We start from the raw sequence: 15,536 nt of genomic DNA on the forward strand, positions 1-15,536 counted from the left end.
AAGAATATGCTTACACTTTGCCACAGCTTACATGACTATTAATGCACAGGAATAATTTTGTTTTCCTGAATTGCGCTATTCTAGAAGTACCTTATCAATTGGTAGTATTATTTCCTTCCTTATGTATCTTTACTTGCCTGGCTCACCACCCACATTCATCATGCTGTCCACTATAATGATTCTGTTACTAGTCTTTGTAGCTATAGAGGTATCATAGATGAGGAGCAGTAGGCATGCACAATGTAGTCCTTATGTGAGTGAACCAGACAGTGAGATACTACCAGGCCATCTAATGGGGGTACAAACATGGGGAACATTGGGTTTGCTTATTACATTTGCAGCTTATGGGTCTCAGTATATGCAAAACATTGCACTGGAGTCTTTGGTCCAGGCATGTTATGGACCGGGCCTTGGCTGAGCTGACCTACCAGTATGGAATATTCAACTTAAGGACAAAAACATGTGTGCACACACAAGCCCCCTACATCTTTGTTACTTTTTCCCAAACTTTAGTTTTTTTATTGCATTGTGTTGACATGTACTATCTACCCTTCTATGTGCAGTGTTTCCATTCTCTTTCTATGTAGTGACCATGTCATCTTTGCATTACAGGTTCTGTGTCATCCTCCTAACTGGAGAGGGATCGAAGTTTCATAAAACCTATGAAGCATTCCTTTCCTTTGCATTGGCAAATACCAAAGACACAGTACGATTTGTGCACGTTTTCATGGAAAGACAACCGGAGTTCTCCAGTTCATTGATATCCAAACCTGAGAAATTTCAGGGAAAATCTGCAGTAAGTTTCAGTTTTAATTCCTTTTTCACAGAAATGCACATGTAGGTGGAAAGATTGATGGTTTGCTGTTCCAAGGGTATTTATTGTGACAGACTCAGTAAAGGAAGGAGCACAGAAAATGAAATGTAATCCCAGTTTTTTCAATGGGTTTACTTCATTCATATATTAAGGCGAAAGGCCAACTTTTGGGCCAGACCTATCACTGTTGTGGATAAGGTTGATAGAGGAAAAAAAGGCTGTATTGATGGAAATTAGTCTTGCACAGTGATGTAAAATGTGTTGCTAGGGCTCACTTATTGCTTATTTACCATCTAGGAAAATGTACCAGCACATATTACAAGAGTTAATTGCATCACGTGAATTTGTGTCTCTCAGGTAAATCTTCTCTTGCCTAATGAGAAATGTTATATTTAAATACATTTTATAGTTTTTGTTGACGTCCCTCAAATAGTTTCCAGTGTTTCTACAGAAGGCACATTCATAATTGACCTAAATTGATGAATTTAGCTATTGAATCACAAAGATAGTCTCTTTGGCTACCCGTCATCTCAGGACTCGCTCATCACTATCTGGCATTTATAAAGTATTGACTTCTCGAATTTCAGTGGCTTTTGGACCTCGAATACTGATGATGATTTGAGTTGTTCTATGCTCGTATTAATTTTCTGCAATATTTACAACATAGTTGTGTAGTTTCACAAGGTCTAGATTTAAGGAAGAAGCCGATTCCTTGCAAGGAACAAAACATGGCAACAAAAAGGATGTTTTAAGTGTGGTATCAGGACACTTGGGGGGGGTTATTACAACTTTGGAGGAGGTGTTAATCCGTCCCATAAGTGACGGTAAAGTGACGGATATACAACCAGCCGTATTACAAGTCCATTATATCCTATGGAACTCGTAATACGGCTGGTGGTATATCCGTCACTTTTGGGACGGATTAACACCTCCTCCAAAGTTGTAATAACCCCTCAGATGTTTTAAATTGGTTATAAATGGTGATATCAAGTTAACAAATTTAGTTTTGATAATTTGAATATTCCATCTTTTGAAGGATTGGAGCTGATTATTGATACCGTGTACTGGTTCACACATAAAGGAATGTTTTGTTTTCCAGGGATTTCCAAGATCAGTATGAGATGACTTTTGTTTTTCAGATAAAGTTGTTTGCAAAAACATTAAAAGTTGACAAATAGATACTACCTAAATAATTCATAAGCATTGAGCCATTATGTGCTTTTGAACATTTTGATACAAAAGTTATTCATTATTAACTCTCACCCAACATTATCCTAGAGATAACAAATCTAAAAATACATATGTCCTATTTTGTGGCTGTTATGATGCTAATTACCTATATAGAGACTCTCCTTTATTCCACCAGGACTGGGGAAGTGTTCTAGGTAAATCATTATGCTATCCGCCTAAAAAAAGGCAGCATTAAGATTGGCACAATGGTTACCTGCAGAAAGTTTTCACAAGCCTTGGTCAGTGCATTGGTGTGAAGAACTATGTTACAGTGTTAATGTGTTGATATGTTATAACTCTTGTTGGTGGCCATGTTTAGTGATGTCACTTGGTCTGCCTACTTCCACTGTCATTTAAACATATTTCTAATAAGAGTAGTGGATTTCAAAATCATGTCGTAGGACTCTGCCTCCTATGGCCAAAGAAGAAGGAAATGCTTTAGATTATGTAGATGACTGTTACCAGCTTTCTGTCAACTCCAACTTTAGCGAAAGTGTATCTCACCCATGGCCCACAGTTTCCTTTATAAAATACCCCTATGAGATCAGTGGGATGGATTGTCAGTCACATTGCAAAAATATAGCATACAATACAAATAAAATGTTAAAAAAGCAATAGCGTGATGAACCATATTTTAGCTGCTGGACCTGAGGTTTAGTTTCTGAACACAAGTCTGCCACTGTTTGACTCCATTAAGTAGGTAATAATTGAAATGACATCCTTAAATGGCACATCCAGCTGTTTTGTTTTGCGTGGATGGGTACTCTACAATTTGGTTATATTCAGGAATTCAGAGGTAGCAGCTGATGCCCACTCAGAAAGAGCCCTACTTGGAATAACGTCCAACAGTTGATTCCACTCAACTGACCTTTTTTGAGAAAAGTATATACTTTATCGAAAGAAACAATATTAATTATATATTCTTGATCTACGTTTTCAAACGTATGTGACTTTCAAGAAGATTGTATCAACGTCTTCAGGTACATATTCCACATACATTTATTACACCCACTAGTTTTGCCAGACAATTTCTTATACACTCTCTCAATCCCAGAAATGTTATCAACCCTTTTTTCTAGTATTTAAATTTAGTCCACCTAAGCAAAATAAAAACATATGTCAACCACGCATAATCTTTCTGATAGATAATTATTTACATTGATTTCTCACCCTTTGAATATCCCAGCTTCAGTGGTGCCTCACCTTGCTTCTCTTGCCCCTCCATGTCTCCATGTCCCCAAAGACCATAAGGGTGTAGGGTAGATTATTCTTGGCTGGGGGCTTTACGGAGACCCATTCCCCTGCTCAGATAAATTCTCCTGTCAGGGAATGACCTTACAAAGAATAATGGCCCAAGGATCATCATCGAACTCCCATTCAGAGACATGGCGGCACGGACTCTTGGCTCCAGTTTCTCACACTTCATCAGAAGAGATCTCAGTTCATATACAGCTTCAACCAGAGTTTACTTCCCGATCCTCTGATCTTTCTCTGTTTGGGGCTTTTTGTCAGGGCCATGTTGCATCTTTTCAGAACTGCCTTCCTCCCTCTTGGCCTGTTCCTGCTCCCAGGTGTTGGCCAAACCTTGAGCATGGTAGGTGCAATGACTTCAGACCAAGTGCCATTTGACACCATGCTTTCACAGTCCTTGTGGTGGCCTATCCAGTATCTGTGGGGCCCTTTGAAGACGTTTGTTCATTCATAACTGTTGTGCTCATTGCAGCGGAGACAGGAAACCAAATCCATTATTCTTACTAAACTCCTTAGTGGCATGTGGGAGCATCTTGCAGCGTTTGACATTTGCTGCTATAGACAACGAATTTACAGATCCAGTCTGGCACCAGGCACTATATAGAAGGTGATGTGGGATGATATTGTATCCATCAAAAATATAGTTACCAAAGGTACATATATTTTTCTTTCTGCAGTCCTTCGATTCCTGGTGCCTTAGAAGGGTAACACAAAGTGATTTGCCAATGTTCTCTTTCATATAGCAGTGTTCTGCTAAATGTAGCATTTACATGTGTGCTTTAATTGGAATAGAAAAATGGTAACACCGCATTCATTATCATTCCAAAAGGTGTTTTCATATGGTTATTTTATGGTCAGATTCTAGTAGAAACTGTTATTCAAATGTTCATTTACACATGATGTGAACATTTAGCTAGGTATTCAATCGTGTTTAAAGAGAGTTTTGTCAGAGGCGTGTTTTGTTAATTGTTCAATGCACCTAATTAGAATTATTACCAAATAAGTCAGTTCTATAATGGTTGCCTAAGCAGTTTACGCATTTCAGAGCGCTGTCCATAAATACATTTTTTGGTACCCAGATAGGTCGTAATTATTATGTATCTGTAATATTTTGTATGGCTCAGTGTTCTACCCATTGTTTTGAACTTGTGGCTAAACCTCCACACGACGTTCCAGTTGAGTCTGGAAGGAGACGTTGCAGGCAAAGGAATCCTTATTACATCAGCAATGGAGCGTGACTCCCAGATCCAAGACCGACCCAAGTATACATCCTATTAAACGCACAGTGTAGCATTGGTCACATGGAAACATTTTCACCAGAGAACAAGCGTCTGGCCGGGCTCAGGAGAATGTATAAATTGTCTTAACAAATATGGAACTCTTTCGGCTATGAAAGCTGTTTTTCAAATGTTCACATCTCTTGTCCCAGGACTCAGAGTATCCTAGGCTCGTAGATGTGCACATTGGTAATGCCAAGTTTGCATAAGAAAGAAAACCTGGCAAAGGCAGGTTACAGTAATGCTAAACAAGCAGACCTATTTAAGTTCATTACACCCGTCCTATGGCCTGCATGTTTACACATTAGTGTGATCACTGTGCTGGAAGGTAGTCTTTCTTAAAGGTGCCTTTAAACTCACACTGAAGGTATAGGATCTTTTTGAGTAGCACATGGCCCTATGGGCTCAGCTGATAATCAACTCTGTAGCATGTTTTATAACCTGAAATAACAGCATGCACTAAAATAGAGAGCCATGTTGCCACTGGCAAAGTATAATTAAGCAATTCTACTAATACTGTTTCATAAACTTTAAGTTTTATGTATTGTTATAGATTTAGCTGGTGGATTCGAAAGTCCCTCCCTATGTATGAACAGATGTACCATCCCACCATGTTTATTTCTTTCTTTATTGTTTTACGGTTTCCAGACCATCTCTGTTTCTTCCTTCATAATTGACTGAACATCTTCAAAGTATATTGTTCCACATATTTGGTTTATCCCCATCAGAGTACACAATTCTGCTTGGTATGTCACCGATATGAACTATACTCCCACCCATTATAACTGTGTTGGTTTCTTCCCTTCTTTCAGTCTGTCAGAAGACAGTAGTTGGGGACAACTGGTTGTACAGTCAGTGGCGTGTTTTTTTATTTTTATTTTTATTACTTTTGCACATGGAGGAGGTTCTTCCAACCCACTCCTGAACAGTCTCCAGTGTCCTTTACTTCCCCTGGAATGGGCGTTATCTTTGTGTGGTTGAGATCATATAATTCGGAGTTCATTTAGTGTATAAAAGATGGCCTGTATTAGGATTGGGGAATGCAGCACACAGTAGAGGTCCCCTTCAGTTTTTTCATCCTGGTGGCAGCTACTTTCATGTAGCTGCCTCAATGAAAAACCTGCAACCTGTTTGTAAGAGCGTGTGGGTGAACCCTGCAACCTGTTTGTAAGAGTTTGAGGGTGAAAAGGTGTTTGCTATGTGGGTAGCCCTGCCACCAGATCCGCCAAGCAACTTCTAGCAACTGATGTCTGCTCTCTGAAATTCCATTGCAGATCCTAGGGAACATTGGCTTATCCCACTCCAGATCTTCCCATCAGCAGTGATTCCACTCATGATGTGTGAACTGCACTCCAGTTCATGTCTCTTGACCAGTTGTTGCTTCCCCTTACCTCAATTTTAGAAGATTAGTGTAGTATATTGCAAATTTTTAGTTACATTATTTGTACGTATAGTTGTTTTACTTGGTATATCCTGTTTATTTTAAGCTGAATTTATAGTTAATATCTTACTTGGTATGCTCCGCTCCCCCCATACTGCTCCGGGCATTAGATATTCTAGAATGTGAGAAAAGAGAGTTGAGGACTAGAGAAGCAGCTTGGAGGTGTGGCTGGAGTTTCCTGTATCTGCAACTTGAAGAATAAAGTTATCAAAAGGAGTTACTTTTGTTTCCTGAAGTATTTCTCCATCATCTTTAAAGAAACTACTTCATTTTTGGCGACGAGCTGAACCCTTACTCATCTAGAAACTCCAACTCATCTCAGTACTTGTCACAATCAAAGGTAATTTTTCTTTGATCTTTGTGACATTTCATATTTTACATTTCTTTGCTACTACTACGTGACCCAAGTGCCTTTATTGTTATTTTTAGAAACCTGTGCCTCTCTCGGCACGGTTTCGTTGTTTTCAGCGTCTTGGTTGCCTTAGCAACACTTTCCTCATTGCGGAGACCGGCTACTAGCCACTGAGGAGCCTGGGAGCAACTGAAGTGTGTCTTTCCCTTTCATTCGTGGTCCTTGAGTTCTTTCCTAGTAGCAAATTCTAGTTGCCCAAAGCCAGACCTGGATGAGGCTTGTGACTTCCCATGGTATTGGAAAATCTGCATTGCAATCAGCTGTTACCGTTAACGTTTGTTACTCCTTGTTTCATCAGCATGGTACCAGCACTTCTACCAGTAATATCATTTACTTGTGTGCAGTTTGTGACTTCCATAAGTCCCTGAAAAGGTACCTAATTACACCAAATTACCAGCACTGGAGGCTGTAGTTCAGTGCGTCATCATCTAAGTTTTAAATATGCTGTCCAGTTTGCTTTCCTCCAAGCACTGCCACACCATTTGTGGTTTGATTTAGCATTTCACTATGGTATGGTGGATTACTGGGATTTGAGTACAATCTCTGCAGCACTGGCTAATGTCTGCTCTTGTATTCCCTTTGCACCCCAGGCTGCGGGTAAAAATGAAGATAAAGGCCATTGGTACGGATACAGTTACATTGGTGTTTCGGGAGTGGTCCCTCTGGTTACTTGAGGCAAGATTGCGAATTGCAACTTGTTTGGTCCTAATTGGCCTGTGCAACATAACCATTTGTATTGCATATTTTTGGTGCCGCCCACTACATGTTTCTAAGTGGTAGAATATTATCTGGAATTGTATTTCAGATCCAGAAAATGCTACTATTTTTTATTGTAAAGGACATTTCGTTTAAAAAGGATTTTATTAAGGACTATGACCGGAGTTTGGATTAATTGTTGTGATTTATGTATATTACTGTACCTGAAATCCGAATCTACAACTGCTGACTGAAGTAAGCCTGTAATTTCTGACTTCATTACCTTTGACAATGTAGGAATACAATTACAGTGCTCCTAGGTACTATGGTTGTGCGAGTGGCTTCTTAAGCTTTATTGTGATATCTAGCTGTGATGCCGTGCTGTCATTTATGTCCATTTCCTAGTGAACTGGAACACAGAGCTCAAGGATAGTGAGGTGCATGTAAGTGATATATCTGTTATTATCATTCAGGTGTCAATTTTGGAGAGGCGCAATTCTGCTGGAAGAATAGTCTATAAGACACTAACCGATGTTTGGAGTGGAAGTGAAGAAAACAGATTTGTTCTTCTCGATTACCTGGATCAGTTACGTAAGGATCCTGGGCTCCTGTCTTCTGAAACTATCCTGCCAGACTTGAATGATGAACTGGCCCCCGTGAGTATTCAATAAATCGTAAATGTTTCCTTAGGGGAGACTTTCCCAAAGTGTGACTGGTGGATCGTGAGTCTGTTTTTGGTGGCTCGCAAAAGTCCAAGCAATAAATACAGATGCCTTTAAATGCTGTATTTATTTTGTCACATTTACAAACTTATCTCACTTTGCAGTCAGTGAAAGAAGAGTAAAGTGAATGATGTGACAGTCGTCCTGGGATACAGTGAGTGTGAAAGGAAAGGCTGTTGGATGTTTTTTTTTTTAACATATGACAAAATGAAATACCTGTAAATAAACTGCACACATTCAGCGGTTAGCAAAGCAAAAATCAAGCACATTATAATGTAATTCTGAAGTTTGATGGAAGCAAAGATTCTAATAGCATCAAAAAGACACTTTACTTCGTGATGCACAAATTATACATATTCACCGGAAACCCGATTTTCTCACAATATTTGTGTGCAATATAATTTTATCATTAAAACTGTATGTGCAAATTTAGTGGCCATTTCACTTGAAAATGCTGTCTGTATACAGCAGTGCGCTTCCACACAGTGCTTTAGTTACTTTAAAAAAATCACACATCTCATGTCATTAAAGCTGTATGGGTCCTAAATGTTTGTCATTTTAAAAGGTGGGTCGTGGTTCTCAAAAGTTTGTAAAGCATTACCTTAGAGGACTACCAGAGACAATACATAAAAGTATTTGAAAGATAAAGGGAAGGTCTGTCTTGGTATGTGGGGAGCTTGTGTCTTGCATATCTTATTCGTTTGGGGCAGCAGCAGTACATTACCCCTGTGCTATTAGATATGGAACAAACACATCTCAGCTAAAAAAAATGTTACATAGAAATTGTTACTATTCTATTGTGGTTCTGTCATCAACAACGTTTACTTTTAACTCCTGTGACGGTGCCCATTTTTTCAGAAGGTTGAGACAGAGGGAGCATTGTTAGGCTAAAGCTTGAGTTCTTCCGACAGGAGACAGTCTATTGTTGGGGTATAGAAAGCATATTTTTCTTATTGTAACACCATTATCACCACAAGAAATAACATAATTAATTTGCTTCCTACTTCTAAATAGTTGCTACCATATTCGCACATCAAAGGAATGTTTAGTCTTCATTCTAAATCCACAAATTTAGAGGTAGTAGATAATTTCTGTCCTTTACAGACTACAGCATTTGTAAAGCATTTTCTACCTGAATGCTCTCTTGGGGAAAGGACAATGTGAGAGAGTGTACAGAGAATGTAGATTTAAGCTCTAAATTAGGGACTTGCATAGCACTCCGAGCAGTGGCGAGGATTATGTGGTTCTGTCATGACACTACAGTGCTGTCAGTGAGTGGCTGCATCTCAAGTGTGAAACTCCAACAATACCTGGGTTTTTAGTGAACAACTCCATCAGAGCTGGGAAATGTGCTTTGTTTTCCTTTTATAAAATGTGAGTCTAAAAGCAGTTCCAAACGTGTTGTAATGCTGTTCGCTTAACAGCCAGGAATGCTTCATTTGTTCATAGTTGCTCACCCTTTTTCTCTTTGCCTTTTTTGTTCCCTCTTCATTGCCCCCAAAGATTCTGTTTCGTGCTTCCTCCTCCATTGTAGAATTTTGGCTTTCTGCATTTACCTCCATAACCTCTGTATCCTTCCTACATTGTAATTCTAAAACTCTTACATGGTCTCACAGTCTACACCACCCCTGCACTTCCCTACCCTGCTAGGACCTACTTAATACAGCTGCAGTCAGGACCAGCCATTAAGCAGGTGCCCAGGCCCTGCCCTCCTTGGACTTACCTGCACCAGATTTCAACCAGTCAAGGCCCTCATGGACCCAGCTGCTTTACCTGAGGCTCCCGCCTATCCAGCTGCTGTCTCACCCTCCACACTCTTTTGCCTGTTATCGCACTCTGCACTCTTTGTTCAGACTTTGCTTGTTCGGCTCTCTTTGCCCTGTTTTTGTCTCTGTGATCTCTTTCACTCTTTTCTTTTGCTCTTCTTTCACATCTTTAGCCATTCTTTTGCTTTTTCTGCCTTGTGCCTTTTGCCCTCCTGCTCTGCCATGTTAGGCTGGCCATTTTTCCCCCCTCCCACCCCCCCCTCTGCTTCTTAGCTACTTTCCTGTGCCACCACTCCTTTCCCACCCTCACGTTGAGCCCTACCCACTGCCTCACTGCGCTCCTCACCCTTCTGTTCTCCCCCACCCAGGATCTACTTAATGGTGGCCGCAGAGCAGATGCACCGCTTGCGTGCTAAATGCAAGCCAGTCTGCATTCGACTGCACCCAGCACCACAAACCCTGGCACTTCTGCCGCTCTGTGCTTCCGTAGTGTAACGCTGGACACTGAACCCTGAGCCCTGGGCGCTCATCTGCGTGCTGCTGCCACACTATACCACGCTGCTCCGAGGGAGGTGTTGCCTGCCCTCACTGCCTCTTCGCGTGCTACACCACACCCACCACTCCTACTCCACCTACACATAGAACACATTCAGCACCCGCCAACAAACCCACACCCCAAGACAATGCATTCTCCTCAGCACCCGGTCACTCAGCAAACATGCAAGGGAAATCTGGGACATCATGGACCACAACAACTCTGTCCTCCTCTTCATTAAGGAATCCTGGCTGACCTCTGTATCAGCACCTGACATCGGCACAGCTATCCCAGCAGGATCAAACCTCGCATGTCAAGCCTTACAACACAGAAGAAGAGGTGGAAAAACGATAATAAACATCAGAGAGCGCAACCCTCTACATAGACCACCTACACCAGTGGTTCTTAGCCTTTGGTCTGAGTATCCATGGAGGTCTGCGAGGCCTACTGAGGGGGTCCGCTGCAGTGTTACAAAATTAAAGAATATTAAAATAATACATTAAAATTAATAAAGTATATACATATAAAGAAGAAAATTAAAAATGTGGAAACTATTTCTATATATTATTGTGAATTAAGCTCAAAAGTTTTTAAATCTTAGCATTTGTTTTGTGTATACCTTTTTGTATATTATTTTTATTTTATTTTTTTAAGTAAAATCATAAAAATTGCCTAGGCTGGGGTCCCCAGCTTCAAATAAAGACTCAGTAGGGATCTCTCGATCAAGTGAAGACTCAGTGGGGACCCACAGAAATCAAAAGGTTAAGAACCCCTAACCTACACTTCTACAAATCTTAGCATCTTACACCCTGAGAGGACTGCTATTGTACTGGCCTCTAGGACCACAGCCACTTCTGACAACATTGCTAAATTTGCCACCACCCGCACTGTCGATTCAAACAACTACATCCTACTAGGAGACTTCATTTTTCTCCTGGAAGACTGGAATGACACCAACACCACTGCACTCCTTGAGAGCTGAGGGAACCTGGGACTGGCAGAACACATCAGAGGGCCTACTCACGCCGCCAGACATAGCCCTTACCCAGTCTTTACCACTTTCAACAATAAAATTACCTCAACCACGCCACTCACCTGGACAAACCACGCCATCACCCAATTCAAAATCGGCCACGCCAGACAAAAACCGAAACCACAAGCCTGGCCAGACTCAGCTGAAGCAGCCTCTCAGAATCCAACGGCCTCCACACCCCGCGTCTAATTCACCCAAAGCCTACCAGCGCCCTCAACAGCGACATCAAACATCTTGACGAGTGGATCACAACATGTGCCGACTCACTGGCACCCTGCAAACACAACTCATGGAGAAGGACATAGAAGCAAGCAAGCTGGTACTTTGAGGAACTATGCACAACAAAACAGCACTGCAGACAGTTGGAGAGAAGAAAACGACAGATATATTTAAAATAGCCCAGAGAAAATATCACCAGCAAATCAAAGTACTCAAGACAAAAGGGCCTAGCAGAGCACATAGACCACAGCTCCAGTAGCGGCAAACAAATCTTCGAGAACATCAAAGACTTAATCTCACCATCTTCCACCGCAAATAGCATCACTTCTCACAGGAGCATTGAGACAAACTCTTCGAGTTATTCAACAACAAAATTGAAACCATCTACAGCAACTTCAACCTCCAACCTAACCCCCTGCACCCTCACTCCTAACCTACTGACAAACAGCCACGGAAATACTCTGAATTCCTGGGATACACTCACTGCTGAAAAAACAGCCAGCATCATGAGGAGCATCCACTCCAAGGCAACAATGGACCCCTGCTCCCACCAGATCCTCAGTATGGAGGCTGCCCCTTTCAGTCCTTACCCGCATCCTGAACAACTGCATCACCAGCAAGACGTTCCAGGATGCCTGAAATCCTGCAATGGTCAATGCAGTGCTAAAGAAACCTTTGGCAGACCCCACTAAACTAGCAAACTTCAGCCCATTCTTCTTTCAACCCCACCCAGCCAAGGTCATGGAGAAATCTATTGTCAAGCAACTTCCTCACTACCTCAATGTTTATCAGCTCCTATCCTACACAGTCAGTTTTCTTCGGAAGGATAGTCTCTGCTTGAAATTCCACTTGGTGGCCAGCTGACCTCGGCCCTACACCCACTACCCACCCCAGAAATTTGAGAATCATCCTTAACGCCAAACCGAACATGACAGAGCAAGTAAATGTAGTAACCTCAACATGCCTCCACATCCTAAAGATGCTATGATCTTAAAACAGCTACCAGAAAACACCAGGAAAATGGTTACCTAGGCCCTGATTATTAGGAGTCTTGACTATGGCAACGCTCTGTACTCAGGAAACATTCCACGTAATTCCCATGCACCTCTGCTCAGCTGGACTCTACCACATGTACCCCGCATCCACAGAGCCACAGCCGGACGTCGTGCCTTCTCCTATGTCTCCCCCAAAACATGGGTCAACCATCCATACCTCATCCGAGCATCCTCATTACTTCTTGGATTCCTCAAGAAGCTGGACACCTGGCTTTGTGAATTACCTTACGAAGGAGAGAGCTGCCTAAACTTCCTGTAAAGCTCTTGGATACCCTCATGGAAAATTACCATACTATACAGATATACAAAACATAACATAACAGATATTTTATTTTCATTCCACTAACCTTTTTCAAAATTAAGTTCAAGGTATTTTTGTATCACTAGAAAATGGTAAAGTGAGGTTGGAATTCCTCCTTGGATTGTAAGCAGCAAATATGTTAGACCCTCATGAATGTTCCATATGTTGTTTGGAGCTTTAGTAGGATCCTGTCAATCTGATCTCCAGTTAAGTGTTGAGGACATTTTGGAGAAACAAGCAGAAAGTCTTCCGTACACTTCATGATCCTAATAAGAGATGGTGCTGACCACATTGTCCTTTCTTAAGTTGAACACATTGGTTCAGGTGTGGATCTAAGTAGGTGCACCTTTCAGTCTTTGTCCATCTCCACAAAAAGATCCACTCAAGGCTGTTTGTCTCTCAAAAGACCACTCTTGTCCAGGCTTTGACTTTGAAGCTGTTAACCTCAAAAGTGCCAAAGTAGTCGTACGCTGATTTGGCAACACCACACTGGAAGGTACAATTCCCCAATCCCTAGTCCTCCCCATTTTAAGGACTTAAGCCTGTGCATTTGCGGGTGATTTACATTGTGTGTTTTACTCTGTATGTGTCAGTCCTTTATTGAACTATATGCCCAATGTCATTGGATGCTAGTCACTCTTTGGGGACTTGAACTTTTAGGGTGCCCGCTAAACTTCTGTCATTAGATTTGGCTTTTACCCTGTTTTAATCCTTGGCCTCATTGGCCTTTGTTAGAAATTGGGTCTCTAGTTGGCAGAGATAAGCACCCTGTCCAAATAGGGACTGCAATCCTAGTCAGGGTAGGTCAATTACAATCCCTAAATTAACCTTTGCTCATCCCCTGGTAGCTTGGCACAGAGCAGTCAGGCTTAACATTAGCAGCAATGTGTAGGGAATTTGTGTGACACTACAGTTACAGTAGCAAAGTGAACAGCACCACACAGAAAGACTCCACTCCAGTTTTAGGAAAATAGAGAGTTCGATGGCATCTGTCGCTGTAGATACGCATGTTCTGCAATAGCTCGCCATCTGGTGTTGGGCCGGAGTGTTACAAGTTGTTTTTCTTCGAAGAAGTCTTTCGAGTCACGGGACCGAGTGACTCCTCCTTTTGTCTCCATTGCGCATGGGCGTCGACTCCATCCTCGATTGTTTTTTTTCCGCCATCGGGTTCGGACGTGTTCCTGTCGCTCCGAGTTTCGGAACAGAAAAAATAGTTAATTTCGGAAGATTTTCGTCGGTATTGTTGCGTTCGGGATCGGCATACTTAGATTCAACACCGCATCGAAGATCGAAGAGCTCCGGTGCCCTTCGGGGTAGTTTTTCGATCCTCCGTCGGGGCCTGGTCGGCCCGACCGCGTGCTGAAGAACGCCGATGGAACGGACCCCGTTCCGTTTCTGCCCCAAATGCCACAATAAATACCCCTACACAGACCAACACTTGGTCTGCAACCTGTGCCTGTCACCTGAGCACAGCGAAGACACCTGCGAGGCCTGTCGTGCGTTCCGGTCCCGAAAAACACTCCGAGACCGTCGAGCCAGAAGACTTCAAATGGCGTCCGCACCGACAGCCCGACGGGAGTTCGAGGAACAGGAAGAGGAAGGTACCTTCTCGATCCAAGACTCAGACTCCGAAGGATTCGACGATACACAAACCGTGAGTAAGACGTCGAAAACCACACAAAGAAACATTTACAAGGCCCAGGGGACGCCACTGCCACCAGGCCATGGCTCAACCCATAAAATCGGTGACCGACCGTCGGCACCGAAAAAGGCCCAAACAGTGCCGAGATCGTCCGACTCCGGTCGAGACACCGGCACGCAGCCTTCTCGGGACCGAGAAAGTGCTGGAGACAAGCCTCGACACCGAGATGCCGGTGTGGACACGGCTCGACGCCGAGACAGCGGCACCGAAACAGATCGACGCCGAGAGGTTTCGGCCCCGAAAAGGAAAAAAGTCACCTCGGAGCCGAAAAAACACGCAGACAAAGTTTCGACGCCGAAACAAACTGCAAGCGACCCAGCTTCAGGCTCTTATACAGAAGAGCACTCGCTAACCTCCCAAATGCAGAAGCATAGGTTTGAGGAAGAGCTACAAGCAACTGATGCGGACCATACGCAAAAGCGTATCTTCATTCAGCAGGGGACAGGAAAAATAAGCACCCTTCCCCCCATTAGGAGAAAGAGAAGGTTGGAGTTCCAGACGGAACAAGCACCACAACCAAAAGTGGTGAAAAGAGTTACACCACCACCCTCTCCTCCGCCCGTGATTAACGTTTCACCAGCACAAACGCCATCACACTCCCCAGCTCACACCACCATGAGCCAGGGTGACCAAGACCAGGACGCATGGGACCTATACGACGCCCCAGTGTCAGATAACAGCCCAGAGGCATACCCTACAAAACCATCTCCACCAGAAGACAGCACCGCGTACTCTCAGGTGGTGGCTAGAGCAGCACAATTTCACAACGTAAGCCTCCACTCAGAACAGGTCGAGGATGATTTCTTGTTCAACACACTCTCCTCCACCCACAGCTCCTACCAAAGCCTGCCTATGCTCCCTGGTATGCTCCGGCACGCAAAAGACATATTTAAGGACCCGGTCAAAAGTAGGGCAATCACACCAAGGGTGGAAAAAAAGTATAAGCCGCCTCCTACAGACCCGGCTTTCATCACAACACAGCTGCCACCAGACTCTGTTGTTGTAGGAGCAGCTAGAAAAAGGGCCAACTCTCACACATCTGGAGATGCACCACCCCCAGATAAAGAAAGCCGCAAGTTTGA

General features: G+C 42.9%; 1 protein-coding gene across 2 annotated transcripts in view; it reads left to right on the forward strand.

Moving 5' to 3' along the window:
- Positions 1 to 15,536, forward strand: part of DNAJC16 (DnaJ heat shock protein family (Hsp40) member C16) — a 332,457-nt gene that overhangs the window by 227,661 nt on the left and 89,260 nt on the right. For both annotated transcript variants that reach the window (XM_069240270.1, XM_069240271.1), the window contains exons 9-10: positions 613 to 796; positions 7,595 to 7,777. In XM_069240270.1, the coding sequence (XP_069096371.1) occupies positions 613 to 796; positions 7,595 to 7,777 (367 nt within the window). The remainder of the gene's footprint in view (positions 1 to 612; positions 797 to 7,594; positions 7,778 to 15,536) is intronic.

This window comes from Pleurodeles waltl, chromosome 6 (genome assembly GCF_031143425.1).
Source record: "Pleurodeles waltl isolate 20211129_DDA chromosome 6, aPleWal1.hap1.20221129, whole genome shotgun sequence".
In the NCBI taxonomy this organism is placed as follows: Eukaryota; Metazoa; Chordata; class Amphibia; order Caudata; family Salamandridae; genus Pleurodeles; species Pleurodeles waltl.